Here is a 14,682-nt window from a genome sequence, read left to right as displayed (position 1 = left end):
TTAACTGGTTAGAAATCTATTTCTCCAGCGTCTTGCATAATTAAAAAAATTTGCCTACTTTATTGTCTTGATTTTCTAATTAAGAAAAATGAATTTACATGACTGTCTTACATTGATTCCTAGTTGTTTTGTATTTCTGCACAATGTAAGTGTCCATGTAGAATGAGGCTCTAATTAAATATTACGTTCACTGTCTCTTGCTTAATGTGAACTCTAAAAAAATTTTATGTGAATGGTACATTCAAGTAGGGAGAATTGTGGTTTAAGGGGACCCCATAGTTGTTGCTGCACATTTGGACTCATTGTACTTGAGAATTAAATCCTCAGAAAGTCTGGGAGTGACCAGCAATGGAACTATTGTGTTGGAAGAGGCCTGGCACCGCTCTGTCCCAATGGCTCCCACCCCTGGCTACACACGAGAATCCTCTAGGCAGATTTTACATCATAATGATGCTCAAGTTCTACCCCCCAGGTTTCTATATTAACTTATTAGTATTTAACTGGTATTAAGTTAATATTGAATGAACAGGTTAAAAATATATGCAGTGCTTACATTTTGGATATTACTGTTTCTGCTTATGCTGTGATCCCATTATGTCTTATAAAGTAAGTTGAATTGGACTGGATCGATAGGTGAATTTCTTACTGCTTTGTTAGTATATTGTACCCTTTCCTGTTAGAAGTAGATTGTAAAAAGTGCAATGCTTCTCTAGTGAGAACTCTGTGATTTAAAAAGCCTAGAATGTTTTAATGAAATACTGTTCTTTTAGAACACTGTTCTCCTAGAGCCCATAATTTGTATCACACATAGTTTTTCTCTTTATAACTGATGCCAGGATGAATTATTATTGGCTGCTTATGGGCAAATGATTATCTTTAAGATATTTTCGTGGCTAAATACTTAATCCCTAGCACTCATTTGTATGAGTGCTTCATAGCCTGCGAAATGATCCTACATACATTATCCTAATTGACATGGTAACAACTGAGGTGGTATCATTCCTTTTAGAGAAGATGAGGTTAAGGTTAGAGATACTAAGACTTAGCTGAGCTCGCATAGCTAGAATGGGTACTTAGACCACATGCTCCTTCTTCAGTGCTCGTGCTGAGGTCCATAATTCCTCCTTCCTACCTAACAGAAGATTATTGGTCCTCCTTCTCTCTCTGATGATTAGTCCATATTGCTCCTTCCTATGTGATGAGAAATTAGCAGCCTAAGCTCTTTCTCTTTCTAGACTCTAGCCCTGACATCTGGTCCTTCTGTCTATTAGAGATGCACAGAGTGTGGTCCATGGACCACTTGCATCAGAATCTCCTGGGACCTGTTTACAAAGGCATGTGCCTGGACCCGTTTTCAGACCCACTAAATCAGAATCTCTCAGGTGGGCTGGGGGAATATGCACTTTAAACAATTGCCACAGGTAATTTGACCCTCAGTGTTGACAGAGAGTCTTCTCTTCCCTGGTCCCCAAGTGGAAATATACATGCAAACTGTCTGGTAGCTTTTCTTAAGGAAAAGTTGTGTTAGCGGATGTTTTCAGTTCATTGGAGAACTGAAAATATAATGGTATTTTGGGTGAGATTAAAATGATGGCCTAAAGGACTATTTTGGGGGGGCTAAGTTAGTGCCAGATAAATGCCTCTACCTTAGTTTAGGAATATCAACTTCTGTGATTACTAAAAACTGTGGGCAACATTGAATTGTAATTGACTATTAAACATTTTCCTACTTAAAATGAAGCATTTTATAATTCTTTTCATTTTATTGTAAAGCTATCACAAAAGTATTTTATTAGCATTGTGGAGAGCTATAGAAAATTTGATAAAAAAATTATCCTAAATCATCACAATTTATTTACCCCAGATGGACAAAGTTAAAAATATGACATCCGTTTGTTCTCAATGATTGCGGTTATTATCTCTCTTTTCAGGCCTAAGGGAAGTAGACATGAGGTGATAAAATCATCCCCAGAACCAATCCTGCATTTTCCAGTCTGTGTAGGTAGCATTGTGTTCTAAGTGTTAAGATAGAGTCTTGGCAATTGGACTGATATCTGAAAGAAGGCCAAAACACGTAAATGACCAACATGTCAACTTTTAATTTTTTTAAACAGATTTTTGATATTTCCTGGGATCCATATCAGCCAAACAGAGTGGTTAGCTGTGGAGTAAAACATATAAAGGTAAAGTAGTGTTTTTATAAATTTTTGGTACCTTGGATGAAAATAATTTTAGGTGTTTTATATATATATAATTTGGTTTTGAGAAACTGCTTGATTTTACATATTTTTCCTTAAATTTAGAGCCTTCTTACTTGCTTCTCTGATCTTGAAGCAAGCTAACATCAGCTGATGGGGCTCTCTTTCAGAAATGCAATGTAGAGACAGTGAAGTGAAGTGCTCAACAGGTAGCTGAAAAGGGAACTTTATGTTAATTAAATACTAAACAGAAGACTCATAATACTTCTGGGATTGCATATTTTAAAACAGTTCTGATTTTAATTTGTGAATTAAGTTTTCACATTATGATGAATGTTTACACATATTGCATGATTTCTTCTCTCAGAAGAAAGATGCCATGTTGTGTTGGGCCTAGGTAATAGAGGGATACATGGTACAAACCTACCTGGGCCATTGGTTTCTAAATGCCTCTGTCTGCCTCCAGACTGCACAGCCTGAAAGACTGTTAGTGGCCCAGGACCTACCTCTGCCTATTTGCTTCTTTCTATTTTGTTACACAGGTAGCAAAATTAACACCATCAACATCATTTGCTCCGTCATAGCAACAGTTTCTCCTGGACCCTGGGATATGGCCCAGGATCTTCTGTATAGGTTTATAGATAATATAAATTAGAGTCTACCAATAAGAGTATAAGGATTACTTGCTTGGATAGAGCATGTGTGGATCTCTGTGGGTACAAAAATGCTGTATTTCTGTACGAACAGAGAGAGATCTATATTCTTCCAAAAACTCCTCCTGGTTCCGAGTTCTTTTATTCTTCTTTTAGTCTAGTTTTTCCTGATCTTTCCCATTGTTCCTTCTTAATGGTTAGAAAGGGACAGATGGTAAAATGCTCAGAAACAAATTTAACAAGAAATATGCAAGACTTATTTAAAGAATATTACAAAACTTTACAGAGGAAGATAAAAGAAGACTTGAACAAATGGAGAGACAACCTTGATTCTGGACATGAAGTCTAAAAATTATAAATGCATCATTTCTTTCCAAGTTAATTTATATTTAGTATGAGTTCAATTACAATCTCTAAATTTTGTTGTTACCTGATAACATTTCCCTTTAAGTTATTCTAAGTTAATCTGGAAGAACAAAAGAACGAGAATAACCGAGAACTTTGGAATAAAAAAGAATAATGAAGAGGAATTTGCACTACTATTTACTAAAGCATATTAAGAAATTACAATAATTAAAATGGTATAAGAACAGGATATGTATGAATAAACAACAACAAAACAAAGCTGAGAAATAGACCTTAATGTGGATGACAATTAAGAATATAATAATTGTATTTCCAACAAGTGGGCAGTAGGACAATTTGTTATCTATTTATTTGGGGGGAAAAGTTAAAAATTATTACTTCATACCATACACTAAAATAAATTCTTTATGAATTAAAGAGCTGGATGTTAACAAAAAACTAAAATAACTAGAGGAATATATAAGTAAATGTTTAACTGCTCTCAAGTTGGAGAAAGGCCTTTCTAAATGTAAAAGCAAAGTAAGAAACTATAAAGGATAATATTATAGACTCAACTATATAAATATTAAAGTGTTCTGTCTACTTACACCCTACCCCCAAGAAACAAGAGACCAAGGCCGGCCCTGTGGCCCAGTGGTTGAGTTCGCCCGCTCTGCTTCGGCGGCCCAGGGTTTCGCTGGTTTGGATCCTGGGTGCGGACATGGCACCATTCGTCGGGCCACACTGAGGCTGCGTCCCACATGCCATAACCAGAAGGACCCACAGCTAAAATATACAACTATGTACTGGGGGGATTTGGGGAGAAAAAGCAGAAAGGGAAAAAAAAAAAGAAACAAGAGGCCAACGACAAATGAGCAAAGCATAAGCAACAAGCATGGCAGTTAGATAGAATGTTGGCTTGTTCTTGAAATGTAAATACCTATGTAGCAAATCTGTAGAACAGATAAAGAACAAAGACAACGAACAAAGACAACCAACAAAAATAGAAACGTTGGCTAATAGACATATGAAATACTAAATCTCATTAATAATTAAGGAATAAAAGTTTTAAAGTAACAATGTTTTTAATGTATCAAAATTATGGTTAAGATATATCCAGTGTTGGGAAAGATTTGGTGAATGAACACTCTCAAGCCTTGCTAGCAGAGGGGTAAATGAGTATGATCTTTCAGTCCAGAAATTTGGCAATATCTATCACTAACCTTAGAAATGTTCATACCCTTTGAGTCAGTAATTTCACATCGTGGAATTTATCCCAAGGAAGTTGTTAGAAGTGTGAACCAAACTCTGATTTATTGCTGAATAACATCGGTAGCTAATAAAACCAAACAAAAGAAAACCTGAAACCACCTAACTGCCCCAGGTGGTTAAAAACGTATAGTATGGCTCTATGAAGAAATACTGCGCAATCATTGTAAGTCAGGTGCTAGATGGTTAATGTTACTGGGAAATATTCAAGATCTGTTTACAGTCTACTTCTGAGTGGGGCAAATTTGTGGCTTTTATTTTTCTACCTAAAAAATAGACTATATTTTTGTGTAGGAAATAAATTGGAAGTATATCCCAAAATGTTAAATAGTTATCTCTTGGTAATGATTGATGGATGGTTTAAAAATTTTCCCTTTTATATTTTCCTCCATTTTTAAATTATTTTCCGATAACATATTTTACTTCTAAAATAAGAAAAAAACGAGACAAAAAGATAAATCTATAGATTACACTATTCAAAGGTCCAAGATATCCTACCAACACCTTCTGGCTTCCTAAAATTTTGTAATCCCTGTGCAAAGACCTGATTTTCACCTGAGAATACCTGTATTTGCTGAAATACAGACACATTTTGCTTCAGCAGCAGTTGGAGGATCCTTCTGTATGTCTTTTGCAGCCCACCGGAAAGACCAGAAAACTTACTAAATTTGATAAACATTGTTGAGTTTGTCCCATGTGAAGGAATAAAAACTGACCCTATTTTCAATTTGCTTGAAGTTTAACGATTAAAAGATTAAAACAGAAAATTATGTAAGAAACAAAACGGAAATTCTCTAGGGATAAAGGAGAGATCCCGACTGGTTTAATGAACGTTAAGTGTTTCAGGAAGGGGATTGTTTTTGAGCTGAGCCTTGGTGAGTAGGTGAGTTTGGTGGGGACGTCTTGGAAGGCAGAGAACCCACGGGAGGGACCGCACTTCATTCGGAAGGTAAGAGGGCGGCATTGGTCACCCATGGAATCATGGGACTGGGGAGCAGAACGGCCACTAACATGTTCAAAGATTATCGTTATTAACATTTTCACCACCAAAGAACCTCTTTTCTTAACTTTGTTTCCAAGGGAACCAACATTTTGAAAGATTTGGGCCACAAAATACACTGTAGCCATTAAATATTGATTCCCTTAACAATTTTTATTAATCGCAGATGTATATCCGCCACCATGAGTTTCTAACCAGTTTATCGTGTGGCAAAGGTTGAGTTGTTCTTTCAGCCACAGCAAAGAAGCAGGTGAGCTCATGATAAGCCTGATTTCCATTAGGCTGTGGCGGCTCTCTGAAGTCTGGGACCCCGACTGGAGAGCCATCATCTAACCTGCATGTTCTACAGTGACGAAGCCAAGATGTAGGAAGTTATTTGATTTTGAATCCTGGTTTTATCTTCCTCTGCTTGACTCTGGGAAAACTATTTGATCTCCCTGAGGCTGAATTTCTCCCTCTCATCCCCCAAAGAAGGACCACTACCTTCTGAATTTGTTAAGTTACATTAAACAGTGTGTGGGACCAGCAGGGGCACAGTAACATTCAGGTTCTTTTCCCATTCCTGAGGCTCACAGATACGATTTAAACTCCGTCTCTGGCTCCCTGTGTAGAGCTCTTTCCACTTAGGAATTATTTTTTAATGATCTATTTTGGCTTAACTTTCTCCCCCCAAAACAGATTATTAAAAATAATAGATTAGTTGCTTAATTGATAGAATTCTCTGGCTTCTTCCCTATTTCTTTTCATCCTTGGGTAACTCTAACTTTTAATCAGTTAATTGTAAAAGCAGAGACAGATAAAACCCTGGAACTTCATTTGAAAATCCTAAAAGCTGCTTATCCTGTTAAATTTATTAATTGTGTTTTAAAAGACTTAGGTATTTTTTCTAAACAAAAACAAGCATTTTTACCTCAAATGCAAGAATCTGCAAATGCCCATCCAGCCATTCTTTATTAATTTTGTTTAGAAAGAAATCCACAACAAATTTCAGCAGGATTCAACAAATTATTTTCACTCTCCTGTATTTTCTACATCCAGTTCCAGGATCCCCACCTTTTTTCCCAAAACCTGTCTAACATCAAATGAATAATTCTAGTCACAAGTTGACTGTAAAATCTTTGCACTCCAAGGAAATATTTTGATGTGAAATTTTTGTAGCTAAAGTTAAATCGTTTCTAGTTTTGCAAATCCCCAGTGTTTGCCAAACAGGCAAATTACAATGATCTGAAATGAATGCTTGAAAAACAGTAGCAGTTGAGCATTGTCTGCTTGGTTGGTTTTACGGCAAATGAGTCTACCAGGTTTGTGGATATTGATCCTTCTCCAGTCTCTCGTCACAAACAGAAGGGACCCTGGGGATTACCTAGGGCCAGATGAGCTCCAAGGTAGCTGCCAGTTCTAACAGAATTTGCATTACAAGCTGTGAATGAAGATTGGAGAAGATAAGCAACGTCTCTTCATGTCATGTGGATTTAATGGTGTGTTGCTACCCTAAACTGTCACTGTTTTCCAAACAGGAAGTGCTTCTTAAGAAGAGAGAATCTTTCAGAGATTTGCCATTTTCTGCTGAAAATCTCATGCCTATCCTGGCATTACATCTACTTATGCCTTTTTAGAGAAAAATTTATTTGGAATGTTTTATGTTGGCATTACACCATCTGACTGGGTGATTTATCAGAAAACCTTTGTGTCTAAGGATAATGGTCTCTATTTTTTTTGTGGTTGTCCATCTAGAAATATTTCAGTAACTCAAGTGTCAGAGGTGTACGTCCCAAGTTAAAGGGATAATCATTACAAAATAATTAGTCTCCTTTAGGGATAATAATTACAAAATAAATAATTCTTTTTAATCTTCATGCATGGGGAGACAGTGAGAAGGGAAAATGTCTGCCTTAACGTCACCACAAACAGCAAGTTCTTGGCAGCCAGTAGTTGTTTACAGCTAGTAGTTTGTGCAGGTTCAAAGTTAGTACTGAAATATTTTCCCAAACTTATGCCTATCTTTTTCTCAGATCTTTTTATTCTTTCCATGTATACGTTAGCACCTTTTCGTAAAAATAATAATACCCAAAGAAATGAATCACCAGAGTTGACACTTTCCTCCTCAATGAAAGAAGAATCCCAGATTGTCTCATTGTCCTTAAGGGCCACCTTCTCCACAGATGCCTGAGTGCCGGCCCTCCTCAGTGCTGCAGCCGTCCCAGAACTGCTTCTTGAAGACCCAACTCCTCTGAGAAGACCACCATTTTTCCTCTCCTGCAGACACAAAATATTAGAGTTGTCACTGAATTTTCCTCGCACATTTCCTGTCCCCTGGGTTTGCCCAATCCTGTTCTCCTGAACCCCGACACAATTTCTTCCTCACCGCTAATCCAAATCCTACTCTCTTTCATTCCGATTAATTCAACGTGCTTCTCTATCTTTGAATTCCCTTGCTGCTTGTATGTAGTCTGAATATGCTGCCTTGAAATTCTCTCTTGTCTTATATGTGTCTTCTTCATTAGATTTAAAGTTCTCAAGGCAACGATCAAGATTTCAGTATTCTCTCATGCATGACCTCCATTGAACCCTTACCTTCTGCAAGTCGCGTATGCCTAACTCTTTCCCACATTTCCAAATGGGAGTAATAATATCTGCCTTTGCTAGTTCTCAAGGTATTTTGAAGATCAAATAACTTAACAAATGTAAAGAGTCCTTATAAACCGTGAGGGGATACATACATGGTGGTAAAGTTATACCAGTTCATACATTTAAAAGAATTATGTCAAAGCAAAATGTTTAACCTCTATATAACTGTGGAAATCTCCCTGCTGCCTTCTATAAAGTAGCTTAAGCTTCATGCGCATGGTCTCCTCATGATAAATTATGCAACTAAAACTGACAAGCCTAGTCAATTATTTGGCTACATGGAAATGTAACTCATATTTAGACACATATTTCTGAGTAACATTTCTACAGGGAAGATTTATAATATTTTTAGTTAGAAAGAAATTATTTCCAAATATATGTATATACACACACCAAAAAATGCCTGGAAGATATATCAACATGTTAACAGGAGGTTGTGAATAATTTCAGTTTCCTCTTTACATTTGTCTTTATTTCCAAACTTTTCTACAATGAACCTATACTGGTTCTATAATTAGACCAAAAAAATCAAACAAAAATGTCATTCATGCACTTTATTCCAACTCTGAGAACGTTGACATTTTATTTAAATCACCATTAAACAATTAGCAAAGTTTTGGAATTTTGGAACTTTGGAAGTTTTAAAAATGTCATTACAGGTTTTTCTTATGCTGCTACTAGTTGGCTCAAATATTTTGCAGTTCTCTGTTGGTTACAGTAAAACAAATTATGTGTGTGCCTAGTTCAGCTATAGCATATTAGGTAAACTGTATTGAAATATAAAAGAATAAATACCAATAATGTGATGCATCAGAATACTCTATTTTAGATCTGTTTATTTTATCACTTACTTTCTAGTTTTGGACTCTATGTGGAAATGCCCTGACTGCAAAAAGAGGGATATTTGGCAAAACAGGGGATCTTCAGACCATCCTTTGCCTTGCATGTGCCAAAGAAGATATCACCTACTCTGGTGCTTTAAATGGCGACATCTACGTCTGGAAAGGGCTCAATTTAGTTCGCACCATTCAAGGAGCACATAGTGTAAGTATTCCCATATGGGAATTTGGGGATGATTTATTACATAAGTTAAGGTCACAAATCTCTATTTTTTCCCATTGCTTTAGGATCAGCAGACTCTGCTGAACACTTCCTAAACATTAAAAAATTTCCAAAATTACTTTTTGTTCACTTAAAGGAAATAAATATTTCGAAAGCACAGTAATTTAATTAGCCTTCACCTCAATCGTTGATTGGCTGATTAGTGTTGCTATTCCTCAACAGTCGCTTGACAGAAGACCAGAACTATTTCGTCATCAGTTTCATCTTGTAGTCCAGCACTTCTCAAACTTCAATGTGCCTACAAATCTCCTGGGTATCCTGTTACAACATGGATTCTGACTCAGTGGGTCTGGGATGATGTCACTGCTTCTGGTCTGTGGCCCACAGGTTGAACAGCGAGGGTGTAGACAATTATTATTTTACATTGGTTAGTAAGGGTAGAATTTCCTCACTCCAAGTGAGTGAGCATCACCTCCACGTCCACGTTACCAGTTTACAGTTTACATTGATAAACTTCTCTCTTTTGATGGTCTGCTCTGTAAGAATATGGGCAAACTTTACTTCTGACCACTCTGCTCTCTTTGACATATATGAAAATAGTTATATTGCCATATCTGTGGATGATACAATGGAAATGCCCAGAAGAATGGGGAGGTAATGTGAAAGCTAAAGCCTATTATAGTAAATGGAAATTTGGTAACATTTTTGGAAGCTTGATAGACCTTTAGTTTATACCCTCCAAGTTGGTCCCCTATTACTCTTTTTTTTTTTTTTTTTGAGGAAGATTAGCCCTGAGCTAACATCTGCTGCCAATCTTCCTCTTTTTGCTGAGGAAGACTGGCCCTGAGCTAACATCTGTGCCCATCTTCCTCTACTTTATACGGGGGACGCCTACCACAGCATGGCCTTCTGAGTGGTGCCATGTCCGCGCCCGGGATCTGAACTGACGAACCCAGGGCCACCGAGGCGGAACATTCGGACTTAACTGCTGTGCCACCGGCCCGGCCCCCCCATTACTTTTAGTGTGAAGAAAAGTTTAAGCAACTCTTAGCAAAAGAGCTATAAAACTTTAGATCTCTCATTGTCTTAAATATTGAAGACCAATTTTCTTGGCTTTGCTAATTATGATCAGCTCTTAAAACAATTAAGCAGTCAGAGGCTGGCTCCGTGGCCCAGTGGTTAAGTTCTTGCGCTCTGCTGTGGGCGGCCCAGTGTTTTGTTGGTTCGAATCCTGGGCACGGACATGCCACTGCTCATCAAACCACGCTGAGGCAGCGTCCCACATGCCACAACTAGAAGGACCCACAACGAAGAATATACAACTATGTACTGGGGGGCTTTGGGGAGGAAAAGGAAAAAAATAAAATCTAAAACAATTAAGCAATCAATATTTGTCCTCACTCATAAAAGCAGCTGCCTTAGTAACCTAATTTCTCTTTACATTGGATCTTATGTCAACATTATACTCTTGTAGCATATTTGAACAGATCAAACAAGATATTTTCCTGTGGAAAAGCATCTTTAAGTTATGAAACTATTTTCAGATGTGAAAAATCATCTTCAAATGATGCTTACTTAACAAGCTAACACAAATCTAATTTATGCTTTCAATGAGGTTCAGGTGGTGCTCCCTTGGACTCATTGAGATGCAATTCAGGCACCTTTGTACCTGTAAAAGTGTTTATGTTCCTAGCCCACATATCTTTTACTTGATTATTTTGGGCAGCAATTTTTGTAAAACACTTCCATTGTCTTATTTTTCTTTATAAGGATCACATAAAGGAATTTATGATTTTCATATCTGCTTTAATCAAGGAATTCCTGAGTGATTTTTTCTTTTACAACCTGCTATCAGTTTAGAAATGGCAAAGGAGCACTTGAACTAGTTTGCTTTGGTGATTATAATGATTAATTTTTAATCTAGCTAAAATGAAGGATGTTATAAATGACTGCTTGGTCTATTGTCAGGATTTCAATAGAACAAGGGATTTGTTCTTATTTTTATTTTGTTTTTTAATCATCAAGAGCCAACTATAATGCCTATTTAGAATGGTTGCAGCATTGAGTATTACCTGCCTTCACCAACAGGCTGGAATCTTTAGCATGTATGCTTGCGAAGAAGGCTTTGCCACTGGCGGACGAGATGGGTGTATACGATTATGGGACACTGATTTCAAACCAATAACCAAAATTGATCTCAGGGAGACAGAACAAGGATATAAAGGTAATATATGTATTAATATTTACCCATAACTCTGAGAGTGTAAAATACGATGTAAAGTTCTGTATTTATATTTGTTTTTCCATACCCCATCTTATTCAACAACGGATTTAAGGCAGTTTACATAAATATATTGAGTACCAGATCAAAAATCTGTTAAAAATAGATAGCCCTTTTTCCTGATTTGCACAAAGATGTCTGTACGTACTAGCAGTGGCCCTGCTGCAAAGATGAACAACATAATGGTAAAACTACTGAGCGGTGCCCTGTGAGATGGGACTTTCAGTTATAAAACTAGGAGGTTCTGGACAAGTTGGTGAGCCTAAATGTGATTGCACCCCGCCTCCGAACATAAACAAACAAATAAATAAGAAATTGATATGAAAAGCAAGACAAAGAAATTCTGTATTAAAAATAGCTTTAAAATAATAGCTACCATAGTAGTGGGAGTTGAAAGCATGGGCTCAGAGTTGAGGGCCTGGGTTCAAATCCAAGGTTTATCCGTGATAGATTTGATATCTTGGTCAAATTTCTTAACGTCTCTGGGCCTCGGTTTCCTCATCTATAAAATGGAGATAATGCTAGCACTAACCTCATAGAGCTGTATTAAGATTATATACACTTGCAAAGTGCTTAGAATTAATCATGGCGCGTAGTCAGCACTTAATATATGTTAGCGATTATTACAACATATTGAGTCTGCGTAGCAGAGAATATGAAGCAGTGTGTGTACATCTTTTAAAATTCTCATGATCGGCTTATTATCTCATTTTACAGATAAAGAATTTAGGGCTGAGAGAGATTAAGGTGGAAAGTGTAAATAGGAAAGATAAGACGAAGTCACAAGTGATGTTAGTACACTGAGCACATGTGGGGAGCTCTGTTCATTTGTGGCAGGTGGGCTCCGGACCCGGCTCTTGGCTCCCGTGGCCAGCGCTGAAGGAGGGGTGCTCAGCACCATGAGTTGTGGCATCCACAAGATAAAAACTTACCCATCGCTCACCCGAAGGGGAGTTATTCCCAGTGCAGAAATGAGAAATTTCCTGAGAATCTTCCTAGGGAGGACTCTGTGAATGAAACCCAAAGTATTCAAAAGGCCTGAAGTGAGCTATTACTCACCAGGTTGTTTTTCATGAAGCCCCTTGATGCAGGCTAATGGCAGTGTGGTCAGAGAGATTCTTCCATAGACCAAATCACGTGGCTGTACTTGGAGCGCTCTGCTGGCCTGGGATAGATTTCAGAGGATGGAGAGAAGAATGCACAGACTACCTATTCTTCAGGCTATCTTCCTTAAATAATGTTGTTTTCAACCAAACTTTTCTTAAAAATTGAGCAACAGGGAAGTGAGCTGGATATTGTACTTCCTATATGTACCCAGAGTCCAGCTTCTTTAAATATCTGTTAAATACAAAAAAATGCATTTACAGTCAGCTAATCTGGAGATTGGATTGTTATTTATTTATTTATTTACTGGTGAGGAAGATTGGCTCTGAGCCAACATCTGTTGCCAATCTTCTTTTTTTTTTTTTCTCCCCAGAGCCCCAGCACATTGTTATGTATTCTTGTTGTAGATCATTCTAGTTCTGTGTGGGCCACTGCCTCAGTGTGGCTTGATGAGCAGCATGTAGGTCTGTGCCCAGGATCTGAAATGGTGAACCCTGGGCTGCCGAAGCAGAGTGCATGAACTTAACAGCTATGCCACCGGCTGGCCCCTGGATTGTTATTTTTTTATGGAAGCTCAGAATCCTGGTGCAGATCCATTTCTGAATGCCAGGCAAAAGGGTAGACATAGGGAGTTGTAGAATTTAGTGTCCACTTCAGTGCATCAAACAGGAGACAATCAGGGCCCTTAAGTTCTCTGCCGTAGAGTGTGGGCCAATGTAATTATATCCAGAAAAATACTTAAAGCGGATATAAGCAAGCAAGCACCCAGGATAGCAATGTAAAAAATGTTAGTAAAGCAGCCAAAAGTGTTTGACCTTGAACCGTGAAACTTCTTCCTTCAAGGTAAACTGGGAGCAAAACATAAATAACTGGTGACTTAATGTACTAGATGAGATTATTGACCATAAACTGGCTAGATGTTGGGGAGCATCAATCAGAAATGATGATTCCTTTTTGGCAGTCACTTTATCCAGCTCATCCAAAAATTGTATAACATAATTAAGGTATAAATCTTAAAGTGTGGGGATCAAGGCAGAAGCTGTATTTACCCTGTTATACTTTTCCCACCTGATATCGAGTCTGACTTTGGGCTCTCAAAGGAGAGTTCAGCAGCCGGTTGAGAATAAGCATCCGTATAACCAGAGGTTTGTATTGATTGCACACGGCTAACCCCATGGCCAGCTCCTGTTCCCAGAGTCAAAGGAAGATAGGGACACCGTTCATTTTGTATCACTCTCAACAGATTCCCACACACACTCCCTTGTCAAGATCAAAGCAGAAACAGGTGGTGCACAGTAGACAGGCCTGCCTGTGCCTCGTAGATGTGGCTTAGAAGACCTGGGCTTCCAGTCTATCAGGGGAGGGATTGGCATGCATTTTTAGATGGATGACAAGTGGGACAACAGCCTATGTTTCGGGGGCAGTAATGGACTGTGCTTTTAAAGGATCGTGTACACCCCACTGCAGTTTGGGCCCTAGGGAGCCATGAGAAGAGGTGCCGTTCTTGACATGGCAGCCGTGTTCTTGCCACCTTCTTAATTTTTGCATTTGCTGATCACTACCAATACTCTTATTTACTTAATATTTTACTTTAAATTGACGTTAATACATCTTTCTCTTTTTACTTCTCATCATAAGCACTATCTGTGAAGTCATGGCTTTAATAAACTGTTTATTTATGTATTTCTTTACTCATTAAGGTAAGTTCGAACTATTAAATTAAAAATTTTGTCCAGGTAGCATCCCCCCCTTTAGTGGTGCCTTTGCCTATCACACTTTTGACAACACTGTAGCAGAAGTCCGTTATGTACTACCAAACTTCTGCAGAATGCTGGCATTTATTCCAGCCCTCAGTGGAAAAACAGGATAAATGTCTAGAGTCAAAAGAATGAAAGGCTCTTGGTTGAAGTGTTGGTAACAATCCAAAATCTGGCCCCAGCTCAGATAGTTCTTGAGCCTGTGTGGACAGGACCGTGCAGGGGAAACCTATCATGATCCTGACTCTCCCTCAGAGATGCTCTTTTGCCCTCAGCCAGGCCTCGGTGCCATCATCACACTGAAGCAGGGAAGGAGGCTGGTGAGTTCAGAAGCCGCTTTGCATAGCTCACTACAGGGAGAGAGTCTCAGAATAGACCTTCTCTG

The 14,682-nt window shown here is 38.1% G+C and overlaps 1 protein-coding gene across 5 annotated transcripts in view; it reads left to right on the top strand.

The window, feature by feature from the left end:
- EML6 (EMAP like 6) overlaps positions 1–14,682 on the top strand; it is a 279,682-nt gene that overhangs the window by 97,339 nt on the left and 167,661 nt on the right. For all 5 annotated transcript variants that reach the window (XR_011426055.1, XR_011426056.1, XM_023619097.2 and 2 more), the window contains exons 4-6: positions 2,115–2,183; positions 8,952–9,137; positions 11,244–11,379. Coding sequence is in view for 3 of the 5 variants with exons in the window: in XM_023619097.2 (XP_023474865.1) it covers positions 2,115–2,183; positions 8,952–9,137; positions 11,244–11,379 (391 nt within the window). In the remaining 2 variants the exon portion in view is untranslated. The remainder of the gene's footprint in view (positions 1–2,114; positions 2,184–8,951; positions 9,138–11,243; positions 11,380–14,682) is intronic.

The sequence above is a fragment of the Equus caballus genome, chromosome 15, assembly GCF_041296265.1.
Source record: "Equus caballus isolate H_3958 breed thoroughbred chromosome 15, TB-T2T, whole genome shotgun sequence".
In the NCBI taxonomy this organism is placed as follows: Eukaryota; Metazoa; Chordata; class Mammalia; order Perissodactyla; family Equidae; genus Equus; species Equus caballus.
The sequence above is the reverse complement of the archived record's forward strand: the minus strand, read 5'-3'. Positions and strand labels throughout refer to the sequence as shown.